This window comes from Medicago sativa, chromosome 1 (assembly GCF_051527215.1).
Source record: "Medicago sativa cultivar Bolivia chromosome 1, Bolivia_mono, whole genome shotgun sequence".
NCBI lineage: Eukaryota > Viridiplantae > Streptophyta > Magnoliopsida > Fabales > Fabaceae > Medicago > Medicago sativa.
In genome coordinates, this window is record NC_140749.1 from 5,016,714 (window position 1) to 5,033,114 (window position 16,401).

The following is a 16,401-nucleotide window of genomic DNA, read 5'->3' on the forward strand; positions in this document are numbered from 1 at the left end:
TAGGTCCAACTCTAAATCAAGCTAAATCCAGCTCTAGGATTCTTCTTATATTCATTAAACTCTCTTTTAATATAGCTTTGGTATTTTTAAATAAAATATTTGTGAATTAATATGATTCTCATTTTTATAGAAAAAAAAGTGTAAGATTAGTTAGGACGTATATAGTGGGCAATAAAGGGCGAGCTGTACACGTGAGATGCCCCCCAAATTGAAGAGAGCAAAAATGGGTACTGATGAGAAACTGGGAAAGATTTAAAGGGAAGGAATATATGACTATAAGTGTAGCCTGTGATGTCCGGTGACACCAACCAGGTCACAGAGCCACATGATGCAGACGCAGAGATGTTATTTAATGATCTCCTATCCTTTCACCCCCTTCAACCAAATCATGTCATACATATCTATATTTTTTTTCCTTTTAATTCACACATACAAACTAGAGAAGTGGAGAATTGTGGGATCGAACATGCGTCCTAACATTAGTCATCTCATGAATTGTACGACATTCTACTCGTTACTCTAACGTGTCTCTCCATGTTACACACTGATAACTAAAAGTATTTTTTAAAATTTATAATTGTTTTATCATGAGATAAGTCTAAATAAAATTTTAGGATGTTTGATTTAGGTATTTTTGACAAACAACGTACTATTTATAACCAAAAGAAGTAAAAGTTTAAATAATGTGTTTAAAATTTGATAAAATCATTGTGACATTGCATGTGTTTTAATTTGCAGCTTCATGAAAATCACAACTAACCAAAATTTGGGACATGGAGTCTACAATGCTAAAGCACAAATTTTTCCAGATAACATATTTACACCTTCACACCTTGATATTAAAATTGATCATGGCTAATACCAAAGTCTAAAAACTTAGAAAAATAATTAGACATATCATCATTATAAGAATTAATTTATTTTCCTCAACGTTTATAAGATCTCAGCAACTAGATGTCTAAAAGCGTGGTAGAAGCATATCATTGAATATGTCTTGAACATCGGCGATTATTGATTGTCCCCATCAACTTCAGGTGTCACAAAATGTTGACACACATTCCGTAATATTTATATATGACTCGTAACACTATAAACCTCAGGAGATGTAGGCATATTTGGTTCAACTCCATACCAAACATCTAGTTTCATTGTTTGTATTTTAATTTATCCTCTCTTTTATCTTCTAATACAAGTTGTTCAATACTTAAGAGTCAAGATACTATACATGAAGTTCCACGATATTCCATAGTAGCCTTGCAAAACAAAACATGGAAGGAAGTGCAAGTAGGAATTTTAGAAATGATTCCAAACAATCGTCTGCTTCCAACGTTAACATATAAATATTTAAACCCTAGCATTTGTCTAATTATGTAATAGGCATGTAATGTTGCAATCCAATATTCCCTCTCCGTGTTCAAATATTCCATGTCTTGTGTGTCTCTCACCTCAATTCATCTTCTGTCGTATATCGATTTTGATCACATCTGCGCGTGTTTTTCAATCGCCAATATACCAACCATATTCCTCGCCACTATCATGGCTTCACTCACGTGACTCGTGGGCGTGACCGTGTCTAGGCTATAGTCTCTTCCTTTGTTCTCTTCTTTTGTTCTTTATATATATTCTTCTTCTTTCTTCCTATTTCATCTACCACTATATTATACTATATATCAAACATTAATATAACTAGGCTAAGAAGTCTTTTTCTTTATTGAATGTGTAACGAGTAGCCATAACAACCTTTAGGGTATCAAAAAATTTAAAATAATCTTTGATTGTTCACTCTGTTAGTCAAAATAATTTTGGACGTTAAAATAGTTCTTCAATGCGGAGAGCAACTCATTTCTTTTATGGACTACTAATATGACAATAAATAAGCACTTATGTGGATTGATATGACTGGAAGTAAGTATACCGATAGACTAATATGACAGTATTAACAAAACATTTTAACGTCAAAGACTATTTTGACTAACGTAGTGCACAATCAATGACTATTTTAGAATTTTTATACATTATATTGATGGACTATTATGGCTACTCTCTACACTTTCAGTAACGAAAATGAAATATTTACCCATATAACTTACTATCGTAGTGTTACCAAGAATGCTTGGATGAGATGATAATGAATCTTGTCCAGCTTAACCAGATGCTTTGTGTTCGAAATCAGCCTTGAGAATGAAACAATGTTAAATCTCTTGAGGAAGAACATTGCCACTAACTTCGATTCTACCCAACTCGAGAAATTAGTCTTTGCAGTTACGCGTATAGAACATATATCTAGTTAGAAAGAAAAAAAAAACTAACATTTTATGTCACAAATGTTAGATACTGAGTCGTTAAATGAATCTAAATTACTTCAAATGAATTAGTATTCACAGTTGTGCACGGAAGAAATTTTGTTGTTTAAAAAAAACATTTAATATAAATTATATTATAACATGAGAAAGTCTATCATGGTCACAAATATAAATGTACAGTGTTTAGGCACACACACATAAAAATATTTTTTCTAATAATAAAAAAGAACTTGATAATAAAATGATTTAATCTTTTGAGAAAAAGGTTTTTAATGTGTGTGTGACCAAATACTATGCATTTATATTTGTGTCCATGCAAGAATGCCTCTTATAACATATGGCATTTATGGCTGTTTGTGTGTTTCAATTATGCTCGTACCCCCATGCTTGATCCCTCATTTTTTTATACTTCCCATTCTTTGTTTTTACTTGTTGATCAATGTGACAGCAAGATATCATTACCAATTTGATAGACTTGTTAATTCCATTTGTTAATAGATTCCGAAGCCATGGTCAGCGCCTGATGCGCTCTAGATTCTCCGGGAAATGAAAAAACTTTGCTTTAATTTTGTTTATTATCTTATTATACAACAACACGACTAATTGTTTACGTTATTTAATTCCTCTTTGTTCTCTCTTCTTGTGTTTTTACGTGAATTTTTCAACAATAAGCTTGTGATTAGGGAATATCCGGTCAACATGTCGTTCTATGGCTCAATTGTTATGTTGTCAAATGCTTTGGCTATATCTCATTAATATTCCATGTGTTTGTCTTATAATAACATACATATATTCAACTACCCATATTGCCCTTAATTTCCTCTATGATAATTAATACGTACATCTCAAACTATTTTATATAGCTACTATAAAATCAAGAATTTATGTAATATGCACCCTTTGTTCTCAAGGTTGTAATATTGTCGGTTTATTTTTTTCTTTCCTTTTTTAATTATCATTTATATTGAATTGAAGAAACTATAGTACATCTCAAGCAAGATAAGAACAAACATGATGTTGCATGTTCTAGCCATAGTAGATTAATGAAATGCTATTTCTATTGTAATTGACTTGTGATGCACTATGCTTATGTTTTACTCTATATTTTTGGGCAACCCTGACTCATATCTCTCCATTTTATTCAATTTACAGCGTGCAAGACATGTGCGGTGCTACACAACCAGCTAACCTAGTTTATTAGATATCATGAAGATCAGCTCAAAAATTCAACGTAACATAAGAAAAATGAGATTAAAAATTAAACATAGAAATCAGTGTGTGCATGTAATATTAAAAAAAAACAGTAGTTAATTAATTAATGAAGTGAAAATGTCATATAGACTTTGTTAAATTCTAGCTAAATTTGTACGTGCAAGGATTCGTATTAATAATTAAATAACCTATGTATCATTTTGCAATGGATTTGCAGAAACTAATATATAATAAAATTGATATATTTAGCAAATATATTAAAATTGATGTAAACAATGTGACATGCTGCAATCCTCGTCTATATACATTATGATCATCAATTTAAATATGCAACTTGTGAAACTTCTAATTCCAAATCAAATTAAGTAGTGAATTCGCATGTTACTCTTTGTCTTCAAACATCAAGTTGCAATAGTTAATGAAATGGTCAGTGTTTAATTAAGACAATAAGAATCTTGTAAAATGTTTAAGTAAGTAGGATTAAAAGTTGATCAAACTAAATGACTATATCTTATCTTAATGCATGTATAACAAATTACCAAATGAAACATATCACAATATAACTCGAGATTTGAGCTATGATTCACCTTTGATGGTGGTAATAATTAAGAGGAAATATTGTCTATTAGTAATCAAGAAGAAGAATATTAGCTTCGTAGTTGTTATTGGTGGAGATCAGAATACAGCCATACTACAAGCATGTGTTGCTTTGAAATTAGAGTTAGAGTTATCACCTTTCCCCTAGCAAATAGCAAAGCTCATCTAATTCTAAGCTACTTTGAGTATCAAATAAACGACAAAAAAGAAAGCAAGGAATCACCGAAATTAACGCCGTTTAGGTTGATGTGCTCCACGACATTACATGGTCCACAGTACTCTAATCTAATCAATACTTAATTAAAAATCTCTATATGTAGCAAGGAGTTGGTATTGTTTGTTTGTTGGTTCAACCAAACCTCTAATTCTAAACATGCTTAATTAGTCCTTTTGTAAAGTATGGCAGCTTTTAGGTAGCAAGACCTTATTTGTGGCAAATGCCAAATCGTCATTCAAGATTAATCATGGGATAATAATGCCCTAATGAGTGAGCCGTAAGGTCAAAAAACTCCCTTTGTTTTTTTAAAAAAAAAAAGTGTTATACCTTTAAAAAAAATGTTATTTGAAGTTTAAAATACACGTTTTATATGATATTGTATGTGTCAATCTCTATTTCTTTTTTACCGTGTACTTAAACAATTTACTAGCATTTTAAAATTGCACCTAAGAAACAAATGACAATATACATATCTGATACCAAAACTTTGATGTCAGGTATCATTTCTATTTCACAAGATGCCGATCACTGTTAATTAGCTAACGCACAACTTAAGTATGAATTATGTACATCCTTTCCATTCCATAATAAAAGACGCATAGACTATTTCACATAAATTAAGAAAATGACATAGAGAGAATAATCTTTTCACTAACTTACCTCGATTAAGTATTGATGTATTAACCATTACGATAAATGTGAAATGGAAGACGTACGTTAATATTGATACAGGTGGAACTAATTAGATGACATATTGTTAAAAAAAATGAATAGATATTAAAATTACAAGTAATGAAAACCTCCTTCTCCTCCTGACAATGGAGGATGAATAGATATTTTGTTCTCTTTTTTTTTTTTCAAGCCAATTTAGTATTTATTCGTTATTCAACCAATTGAATCACATTTATCGAATACTTATTTTAGTATTTTACACACACGTAAAAGTAAATAAAAACATTTCAATGATCACGCAAAATAGTTTATGAAAAGGGTGCTACTAGGGCTGTTTTAGACTTCAGGTAAAGGCATGTCAGCACTTCCCCTTTAAGAAAAATTACCGTGTGTTATTGTACATCCAAATTTTGAATAAATACTTTCGAGCGAGTAAGTTCCCTCGAAGATCAACATTCGAAGAAAACTTCTATTTTAAATACCATAGGTCGAAGACTATTATTTTAAAATCCAACTTATAGAAATTTGAAGATAGAATCAAAGTTATTTGGAGTACTGATTTCCTAACTTCTCAAAATCCTCAGACTTAAAGTACATAAAAAAGGTTTTTCTTATTGTATCGCAGCATCGATTTGTTGCTACTCTCGACGCTACTTTATCGTAAAGTTTGTTCTTATTTAAGAAATGAAGAAAGTCGAGCTATCATTACTCTCGTTGATGTTCAAATTTCGTGATGATTTCTTTGTTGTTTTATAGGGTTGAATTACCCTTTGTAATGTTGTCTAATCAATTTTGCTGGCGAAAAATCTTATATTGTAACCTAAACATTTGAGCACATATTAGTCCTGTATAGGATTCAAGTAACCTAAATTTGGGGATAAACCTTGGAATCATAAAAATGTCGAAGACTCTAATTTAATGGGTTCCTACAAATAAAATAGAATGCTATAAATTTATAATTTAAGTTATTTGATAATTTTGAAGTTAATTCTGGATAAGGTTTCTTCTTTTGGTTGACTGGAAAAAAAAAACAAAACGTTCTCTTTGTATCTATGACCACTTTTCCGTACTTGTGGCTATTTGTGAATATGACCCAACAACTCATGCTATTATTGAGTTGGGCTTTTCCAGAAGGTGAGTCCACAATCACTTGAGTCCAAGTAATATGAAAGTACAAAAATTTGCTCAAAACTAAAGATAGAATTGATTTATGGGTTAAATATGTTTTTGGTCCCTATAAATATACCAACTTTTCGTTTTAGTCCCTCTAAAATTTTCCTTCAACTTTTAGTCCCTTAAAAATTTTCCTTTTTTACTTTTGGTCCCTCTTTTAAAGTAAAATCATATGTAGAATTCATATTTTTGAATAAAAATTTGCATAAAAATACATAATATTATAAGAATATCTCCCAAAAAAAATTAGAATTTTTTAACATAACATGAATTTAATATGAATTTTTACATTTTTTACGGTTAAAAATTCATATTTAATTCATGTTTTGTTAAAAAATTATAATTTTTTATGGGAATTTTTTTTTACAATATTCTACACATTTCTGTGTAATTTCATTAAAAAATACAAAAATTAATTTAAAAATAGGGACCAAAAGTAGTGATTGAAAATTTTATAGGGACTAAAAGTTGAAGGAAAATTTTAGAGGGACCAAAACGAAAAGTTGGTATATTTATAGGGACCAAAAACATATTTAACCCTTGATTTATTGACATCCATTGTTTCCTAGAAACACATGGAAATGACCAAAAATATTTGAGCAGTAGTTAACTATCGTTGGCTTATAATTAGAAAATCGACGGTAGTTAACTACCGCTGGGTTTTTTGTCATTTCCATGTGTTTCTAGGAAACAATGGATGTTAAAAAAAAAAATCTCAAATGAAGATCAGGAAAATGAATAAGAACCGACTATGTATTTGAAAAAGTGAGTACACAACATTTCAGACGAATATTTTTAAGGAAATGAATTATGTACACCCCTTGAGGTGTATACATTATGAGAAAGAAAAAAAGAGATAGAAAAGAATGATGCTATAGATATAATAAATTGATGATATGATAGGAAGAGAAAAATATAAAGAAAATGAAATGTTGAATGGGTATAGAAAATTATTAGATGTACATATATCATTGTTGATTTTTTTTAGAGAAATGATATTTTTTTTTGGTTCAATAGCCCAGTGGCTAGATCACACACTTTTAAAGTGTGGAGAAGTGGGGAATCCGGGGTTCGAACCCCGGCCCCTGCAAACATTGTCCCTAGTAGCTACCAACTGAGCTACACTTACGGGACAGAGAAATGATATTTAAACAACCATTTTGTAACAACTTTTTCTCTCATACTCACATCATGTTCTCATTTTCTCTCTCTATTGCTTTGATTTTTATGCCAAGATCTATATTTCTTTATATATTTTGATTGTCCCACAAATTATCACATAAAATGATTGTTCAAATAACATTGGTCTTTTTTTTTATTGAGTACGATTAACATTGTGACTTGCCAAGATTCCCAAGAACATGTTTGCATTTACCATTATCTATTGAAAATAATACCCTTCTAGGTCAGATCCTTAGACCATCCCCAATGGTGGTGTCTTTACCAATTAAGACACCGTACCTAATAGGTACCCCCATTGGGGAATTTTTTTTTTTTGGGGTCTCTTAAGACCCGGGGTCTTATTTAAGACCCCCAACTTTAAACGGGACCCGCACGCTTTTAATATTAAAAAATTGAAATGTAGTGATATAAAGTTATTGATAGTTGATTAGTGGGTCCCATTTAAGAACTTTGTGTGAGATCTGGGTTGGAGGGATTGAGTGCTTATTAGGTACTACTATTAAAAAATGATAAAAGAGTGATGTGTATGTGTGGGACCCATTTAAGTACCCAAAAATGGGTGTCTCCATTGTGGATGCTCTTAGTAATTCAACAGAACTAAATCATCATGGTCTGACTTACCTCACCCACTGCTGACATCCATGATTGAATGCATACCCTCATCTCTCAAATCTATATCACATTTTCTTTTTCAGGGTAAATGTTTCCAATTCCTCGTTAATCTTTTTAGAGTATCTACAATCAAAATCTCTTATTGAACTTTTAAATAAGTAACCCTTCTATAAATATCTGTATTGAAATGCATTTAGGCTAAAAGTTAAAGTTAAACGTCTCTATATAAAAGAACAGAAATGATAAATGGACACAAAATAACATACACAAATACGACACCACCGTATTTCTACTGTTAACATGTACTCTTTTTTTGTTTTTTTTTCTTTCTCTGCTGTCATGCTCCCACGTACAGCTCTCCTCTCTCTTACTCTCATTTGAAAAAACCTTCTCTACAACTCTCACCGGCGACGAGGTACTAGCGGCAGTGACTGGATTTCCGACGACGAGGATGGTGTGAGGGAGAGCAGATCTGAATAGTGTGATGGTGGTGAGGACGATGGCGGTTGAGGATGGAGGATGTTGTAACGCCGGTGGCGGTTATGAATGACGATGGCGGTGGTGGTGGTGGTGGTTGGAAGGAAGGTTGTTGTGGACTGAACCTATCTCGCAGGTGCCGGCGTCACTCTCCTGACCTCGCAGATGTCGGCGTCGCTCAGATCTGTTCTTTGGTGGCGGATCTGTGAGTTTCAGCAGTTGACGACCGTAGAGGACGGAACAGTGGTTGTAATGGAGAAGTCGAATATGAACGGCTTGTAGAGGAAGGTGGGTGGTGTGTGGTGGGAGAGTGGTGGTGGTGAGAGGGTGGTGGTGTCTGTTCAGAGAGACTGAGAGAAGTAGAGGAAGAAATTGTTAAAAAAAACCCTCATTTCTACTTGTAATCTCAATTATGCCATTAAATTTTGATGGAAATTACAAGACTAGCCCTGATGTCATTTTTGTGTTTGGTATTTTTGTGTTTACTTATCATTGCTCATAAAAGAATGACGGTTGAATATGAATGCAACAATTTTTCTTCATACAACCAACCGTTTATTGAAATACAACCATACATAAAAGGAGAAAATTAGAAATGCACCATCAGTGTTAGTTAGTTTTACACTGACGTCCAATTACAATTTAGAATTGGATAGTTATTTTTAAAAACCGGTTATAATCTATGCTTACATGACGAGATGGTGGATATTTATTGGATTGGATGATGGTGTAAAACTATTTTACACTGTCATCTAATAGGAAACAATATTGTTGCATATAGTATATGTTTTGCAGCCATCTTTTACCACCAAATACTCTATTTCTATTGGTTGGTTTAAAATTGTCTACAAGAAATTCTTGTGCTTCTGCAGACCAATTGTGTATGAGGAAATTATGTTGACTATCATGAAAGATTTTGAAAGTTTCCAAACGAAAACAAATGATAGTAATAGAACCTAACCTACTACTACAGGCTATTTCGTACACACACAAAATCGTTAGTGGGACAGCAGACATAAAGGAAGGAAAAAAGGGAAGAGAAGGTGTAACTCAACAGCAATGAGGCAGAGTGGTGGAAAAGGTACACATGTTAATTTTTAGTCAAACATACATAGCAGAGAGATGAATAATTGTTGATAATATCACTCCGGTCTCAAATACAAGCATAAGAAAGTCAAACAAAATTGATGTATTTGTTTAAAAATTTGAATGATATATCAACTTTGTTTGACTTTTTTTTTTTTTTTTTATATTTGAGACCGGATAGAGTATATGTATATTATGGCATAAGTGGAAGTGCTATATGGGTGTGACAAAGGACAGGACCACTCTCTAAGCAGAAAATCATGTGCCTACGATCAGTGTTTGTTGGAAGTGTCACAGTGGACACTGCAGTGCAAACTGGTTTCACACAGAAGGACAATTGTGTTTGTGTGTATTATGTTAGAAAATCATGTTGCGTGGTCTTTTCTGGTGACCACTAAAATAATATGTTCCTGTTCTTCTCAACCCATTCAGGCCCCGCCACCAAGTAGGAGGTGAAAAATAATCCATGATTAATTGTGTTATCATAATGGCTGTACCATCAAACTTGCTCCAGAGTTTATAGTTTATGGAGTTAAGTTGAAATTCAGATTAGAATTTCTCAAATCAATTATTCTTGGTTAGGTCTATGTTTCCCTAGACTTGAGAGAATCCAAGTCCGGATATTTACCCTTCCCACTCGAGATAGATAGTTCAAATGTACAGCATTATTTTACAAAATTTACTGTTAAGTTGAAAATTTTACTATAAATATTGTACCAAGAATTATAGGATCAACCTAACCTGTGAAAGATTATTATTATTAATTGGAGTACGTGAAAATAATTGTTATTTATATTTTACTGTAAGATTGCAAGACAGTAAAATTAGCACTTAGCCGGATAATTGAAGACTGCAGATACTCTAAAATTCTTTTCTGCTTTATTCTTTATGCAAAATCCTCTGAAGTATTTGGATAAGACACTTTCTCTCCAGCACATGCATTTCTTAGTAGTTCCAATGATTCAAGCTAACCAGAAGGGTGACTCACTTAGCAGAGGTACGTTTAAGATGGTCAAATACCATGAAAGCAGCTTCAGTCCACAAAAATACATCTTTCTTAAGCACTGCACTGCAGTTAGAGGAGCTTCAGTTGAAGAATAATTTCTCGCACAAATTTGTGATAAATAGAGAAAACTGTGAGACCTAGGAATCCTAGCAATTGTTTAGCACTTTGTGGTTGGGACCAATTCAAAATAGCTCATTTTGGATTAAATATTCAATTGAGGTGTGAGCAAAGAATCATTTAGAAGTGAAGCAAATATGGTTAAAACATGAGATTCATGGTCTCGATTGAATTCAAAAGGCATTGCCAAGAATTCATAATGACCTTGGTTAATTCAAAATGTTGTATTGTGTGTGTGTGTCTCCTTGTGCCATTTGGGTATCTGATGATACCTTGAACATTAATCTAGCTTCAAGAACCATTGAGTGTTGTACAATTCATACAAAATTTCGTCAATTGCGACAATAAGGAAACGATCATGGATGGTACTGGAATTGAGTGCACGATAATCAACGCAAAAACATCAAGTCCAGTCTTTCTTCCAAACCAAGAGTATTTCGTGAAGAATATGCGCTTGAGTTGTGCTCAATATCCTAAAGGATCAAGTTTCAAAGCATGGTATGTCAAGTTTGATAGTTGTTAGCAATTTCTGAACCATGGAGGTTGGACCCAGGTGGTCCAAGGAGTGAACGGATTCTGTGAAGTTCATGGGTCAGAATGCAATGTTATTTTGGAAATTTTGTTGGTTGTGAAGGATTTGGTTAATGGAGTCGGAGAGTTCCTCACGACTGTAACAAGGAGGAGAAGACATGTTCAACGAGAGAACCAAATTATTATGAATTTTGTATTTTGTACCATAAGAATACAAAGCAGTAAAATAGCAGGAATTATACTAACTAAAGTCTACAAACATTCTAAATATTCTTCCATGCTTTAGTCATTAAACAAAAGGTTACAAATAATATATCCTCTAAAGAATTTGGATAATACATTCTGTCTCTAACTCATACATTTCTTAGTACGTAATTCCCATTGGTGACGACTCAGCTAGCAGAGGTGCCTTCTAGATCTAAGCTGGTTTTCTTCTTTGGTACCACATAATCCTTGAGGTATTTGGATGATTTTACTATGTTTCTTTTGGCCCGTATTTGAGATAAGAGTTCATCATCTTCAGCTTGCAGTCCCTGCTCGTCTGTCTCAGCTCCTTGATCCATAAAAATAATGTACAATTAATAACTTCATACATAACTTTCATGTTACATCAGCAAAATGCATATTTAGTTCAATTTTTAAGAGAATGAATAATTTTATTACATGAGGAATGAGTGTCTCTTGCTTTGTTGTGAATTAGCGTGCCTCTATTTAATTGGGATAACAGAAACAATAAATTAACAATGAAAGAGCCATGTGAAGAACCAAACGGCTGTTTTTAATGTTTTATATATGTTCCTAACACACTACTAAATGCATATTAATTTTATGATAACCTCAGTGTACTCTTTCTGTTAATTTTTTAATAAGTACCTAACACCGAAAGTCCAACACAGAGTTCCAATAAAGAAATTCATGTCAGCATTAATTCCTTGTTTTACATGATTTTAGTTATCAAGCATTGCAAACAACAAAAAACATCAAATTACTACAGAATTTGTTGTTTTGTTTATATTTTGATTAATTAATTTAGGTATCAACTTAACTGTAAAAATACTTGCTGTCAAACAAACGTAATTGTAAATACTGCATTACAAATGGAGTACACTTTTTATTTTGCATATTACTTTCATACACGTTCTATTAAACTTTGTTTGATTTCAAAAACAAAAAAATTGCCAAAAAATGCCCGTGAATGAGAATATGAAGGTGGTGTCCATGTTTCAAGAAAGCAATGGACAAACACTTGGTCAAAATTTCTTTTATGTTGAAATTCAGTTTTGCAAAATAATTAGGGTGGATGAATCAATTCAAACTTTAACCTTAAAAAAGTCTAGCTACTGCAATAGAAAGTTTACACATAGTGAATTACCTAGGTAGAAGATTAGACAAGTTAAACAATCCATCATAACATCCAAAACATAGACATAAAACGATATAACGCAACTTAGTCTGCAGACCTAACACAACTGTTAACATATACTATTGCATAATTCCAACAACGTAACTTCCTCAGACGACACAATTACGCACCTTCAATGGCCTCCAGTTCTGTTTGGGCAGCACCGGTCAGTGTTCTCTTAACTCCCCTCTTCTTTCCTGTAGAACTCAAGCCCCTCTTCTTTCCTGGAGAATGCACCGCAGTAAGAGGAGTAATCTCCTCAACAACTCTAAAAATGCTCATTTCTAAGATCAATATGTCATGCAAATGACCAGCTGGTTTGAACAAACACACGTCAAACTCTTCAAGGTTGTTGTCGAGCGCAAAATACTTCCACCCACCAGTAAGTCCTCCATTGTTACGAATATTATGATAGCAGTATTTCCCAAGCCATTCATTCTTACCCATGCGTAATATCACATCTTGAGACGATGGAGCAAGATGGTTTAGTATCCACTTATTAGGGAATGACTAGTAACAAAAAAAGTTCATACAATTAGTAAGTAACAATGTATAATAAAGTTAAAAATGCAGGAATTATAAAAATAAAAAAAAAACACAATGAGGCATTTATTTAGCATAATATATTAAGATTAAAAACAAGTTAAAAAAGTAAAGTAAGGGAAGAAGTAGTTTACCACGAAGAATCTCTTGTATACATGTGAAGGTCGCATAGTTACAAGCAAGCTCTCCTCGGTACATGCTGCCTGAGCCACCTGAAGAGTTTTTTCAATCTCATCTTTTGTGACAGGCCTTCTATTTGAGGTATATAGTTCCTGCGTCTTTGGAGAGCCCTTTGGAGACGCTGGGGCAGGTTCAGCATCTAAAAAAATGATCAAAATAAGTTACCACATTAACAGCAAGTCCATGTATTAATTTTAATAAAAATAATCAAAAAAAAGTTATGAAGAAAAGTTATGAAGAGCCAACACAAACACAACACAGACACCAGACATGTGACACTGGTAAAATTTGAGAAAATGAATTTATAGAATGAAGTCACGCGTGTCAGGGTCGGACCCTGGACACACCTTTGATAAGTGAGAAAACTGCTTTTTAATTTGCTTCTTTAATTGATTCCACAAAAACATCAGCTAAGTGTCACAATGTTGGACTAAAACAAGCACACAATAAACAATAATGTCAAATTATTATCAAATCAATGTCCTGCCAGGCGGTTCACATAACAAATCTCTCAAAAATCCACTGTTTCTACCCAAAAATCTCTCATTACTAAAATTTGGTGGCCAATTATGATTATTTTTATTACTATTGTATCAGCAAGTTTACTATGCTTCTTGTGGTCTAGAATTAAATTGAGGACTCCAAAAAGTAATGATGGAATATCCACTCATTCATTCAAACATTCGGCGCCCACTTTTGCCTATCACCTATATAGTTACATGAAATTGGAATTTGGCCCCTTTGAAAATGTTCCGGTTATTCAAAATCAAAATAATTAGTAAAAAATTTCACTCATTCAACTGAAAAAAAGATAAAGAAATGTCGATAAAACAGTAGACAGATATGTTTCTTGGTGACATTTGTTGTTTATAATGGTCCACGGATACGCAGATAGTCTTAACTATTGCATTCATTGGATAATATACATGATTTATTATGCAATAGTTAAAACAATGTGATCAGTGCACCGCTTTTACCACAAGTGTTAAATGTTTCTTTCCGTCGTCATTCATAAGTAAAAATAATACCAGTCACCCAATTAAGAGCTTTCTCCTGAGAATTAGACGTTCGTGGTGGTCTTCCTCTCTTCTTACTCGGGACAGACGCAACAGCATAAACAGGCCTCCTTGTCCGTTTACCAGTTGTTTGGGACGGAACAGTTGTTGGCTCAGTCTCAGTGACTGCTGCATCAGACATTAATTGCTCAGGGGTGGCAGATTCAACAGCTGCATTAGAAGTCTTTCCATTAGTAGTTTCAGAAGGTACAGCAAATGGCACTCGGATACTGTTAAGATGCAAAGATTTTTCATGTGAAACACCTTCATCAACACCATTAGAAGGAGTATTGACTTCATCCACAGAATTGTTTGTGTCCCTTCCCTTGCTAGAACATCCACCACCTTGTTCAGTTTGGGCGGCAGCCTCGGCGTGCCCACATTTCCGAACAAAATAAGCTGCCGCCTTCTCACAGAAACTCTCGCCATCAAATATTAAAACCTCAAACAACGATTCACCGTTGTACTTAAAGAACAGGAAGTCGTTCTCTTTCAAAGAGTGGTCTTTAACAAATTGTTCCCACCCTTGCGTGAAGTAAAATGTGCCGTCTCTACTTGTCAGCCCTATATTCCATGTCACTCCACCAGGACCTTTTAGGACCACATTTTCAGGCAGCTTCTTTTTGACATTGTTTGAAAATGTTTTGGGAAGTGCCTGCAAACAAAATATAAACTTCTATTTCAGAATAAAATACAACAAGCTTGAGCTGCAGAATTTCCATCTTAGTAGACTAAATGCCTAAAAGTCAATTATAACCTACGAAGACCCACACAAACCACGGCACTAATATTGACATGTTGACACCGGCGTTACGAAGATCATAACTATCCGATTCAAAAACAGCCATTCATAATATCAAGTATATGACTTACATAGTTGTCATAACATAATAACAACCCAAGATCAACCACATAAATCACAAACATGACCCTATCATGACACATGCATGAAAATAACCTAAAATGTAAATGCATAGTTCATCTTTAACAATGCAATCTAAAATCAAAAGTGTCACAAAAACAAACACAATGCAGATCAACATCTAATTTCACAAAACCTACAACATTATTTAAAAAGACACATTTTTATAAAAGTTAAAAAAACAGATTATACAAAGCTCAAACCTTTCATCAAAAAAACTTGACAGCAGTACAATAGTTTATCCAAAGATCAAACTTTCTTGCAAAAAATTGACAACAGCTTGTTAAAAAAAGAAACTTTCAGAAAAAAAATTATGTGGTTAAATTAATTAAAAAAATTAAAACAATGTGAAAAAAAAAATGTATGAACATGAAATGAAATGCATGCAACAAACACCCAAATTTCATCACTTTCAGAGGGGTTTCATCTTTTGTCAAAAAAAAGAAAAAAAAATGTTTAATTTTTATTTACAAAATGAAAGAAGAGAAAACTTACCAATTGTTGAGCAAAATCATTGGAGCGAAGAAATTGAGTGAAATGAATGAATTGAAAATGGGTCCAATAAATGTCTTCTTCCCAAGATCTGCTACACCCACCACCGTTTTGTAATCCCATTTGAAGCAGAATCAGATATGAATTAGGGTTTATGAAATGGGAAAAGAGTTAAAGGTGAAAGCTTGAAGAGTTAACAGTGAAATTGAAGATGAAGTGACAGTGAAAACACACACACAAAACCCTAGAATCAGAAAAAAGCAGTACAAAGAAGCAATTTTTGTGGCTGAAAATAGAGAGAGCATAATAAAAGTACAAATGAGTTTTATATTTTCAAGAGTTTTCACTTCACGAGTTAGTGGCCGAACCAGAATCATTTATATTTTGACTTTCTTGTATTTTTCTCTATTTTTTGCATTTCATTTATTCTTTGTTTCTCTTGTAAAATGAGTGACCCAAATAGGAAAAAATTTAACTTTTTTGTCAAATTAATTGGAATTTATTTTATTGTTGTTTTGGTCGAAAATTTAATGACCCGTTTAAAATTGATTTATTGTTGTTTTCCTTGTAAAATGAATACCTATCTAGCAAATTCACATATATTTTTTGGGTCATGCTAACA

General features: G+C 33.0%; 1 protein-coding gene across 2 annotated transcripts; it reads right to left on the reverse strand.

Annotated features, from left to right (window-relative positions):
* Positions 1 to 11,346: 11,346 nt before the first annotated feature.
* LOC146951951 (B3 domain-containing protein REM16-like) lies at positions 11,347 to 16,131 on the reverse strand. Of its 2 annotated transcripts, XM_085756903.1 has the most exons (6): positions 15,783 to 16,131; positions 14,630 to 15,020; positions 14,339 to 14,536; positions 13,265 to 13,449; positions 12,719 to 13,097; positions 11,347 to 11,738 (listed from the first exon to the last, which is right to left on the reverse strand). In XM_085756903.1, exons 1-6 carry the CDS (start codon positions 15,900 to 15,902, stop codon positions 11,578 to 11,580), a joined length of 1,434 nt encoding a protein of 477 aa, XP_085613029.1. In that variant the 5' UTR covers positions 15,903 to 16,131; the 3' UTR covers positions 11,347 to 11,577. The 2 variants fall into 2 exon arrangements, with proteins under 2 accessions (XP_085613029.1, XP_085613020.1); XM_085756894.1 differs by having other exon boundaries at positions 14,339 to 15,020.
* Between the last annotated feature and the right edge of the window lie 270 nt (positions 16,132 to 16,401).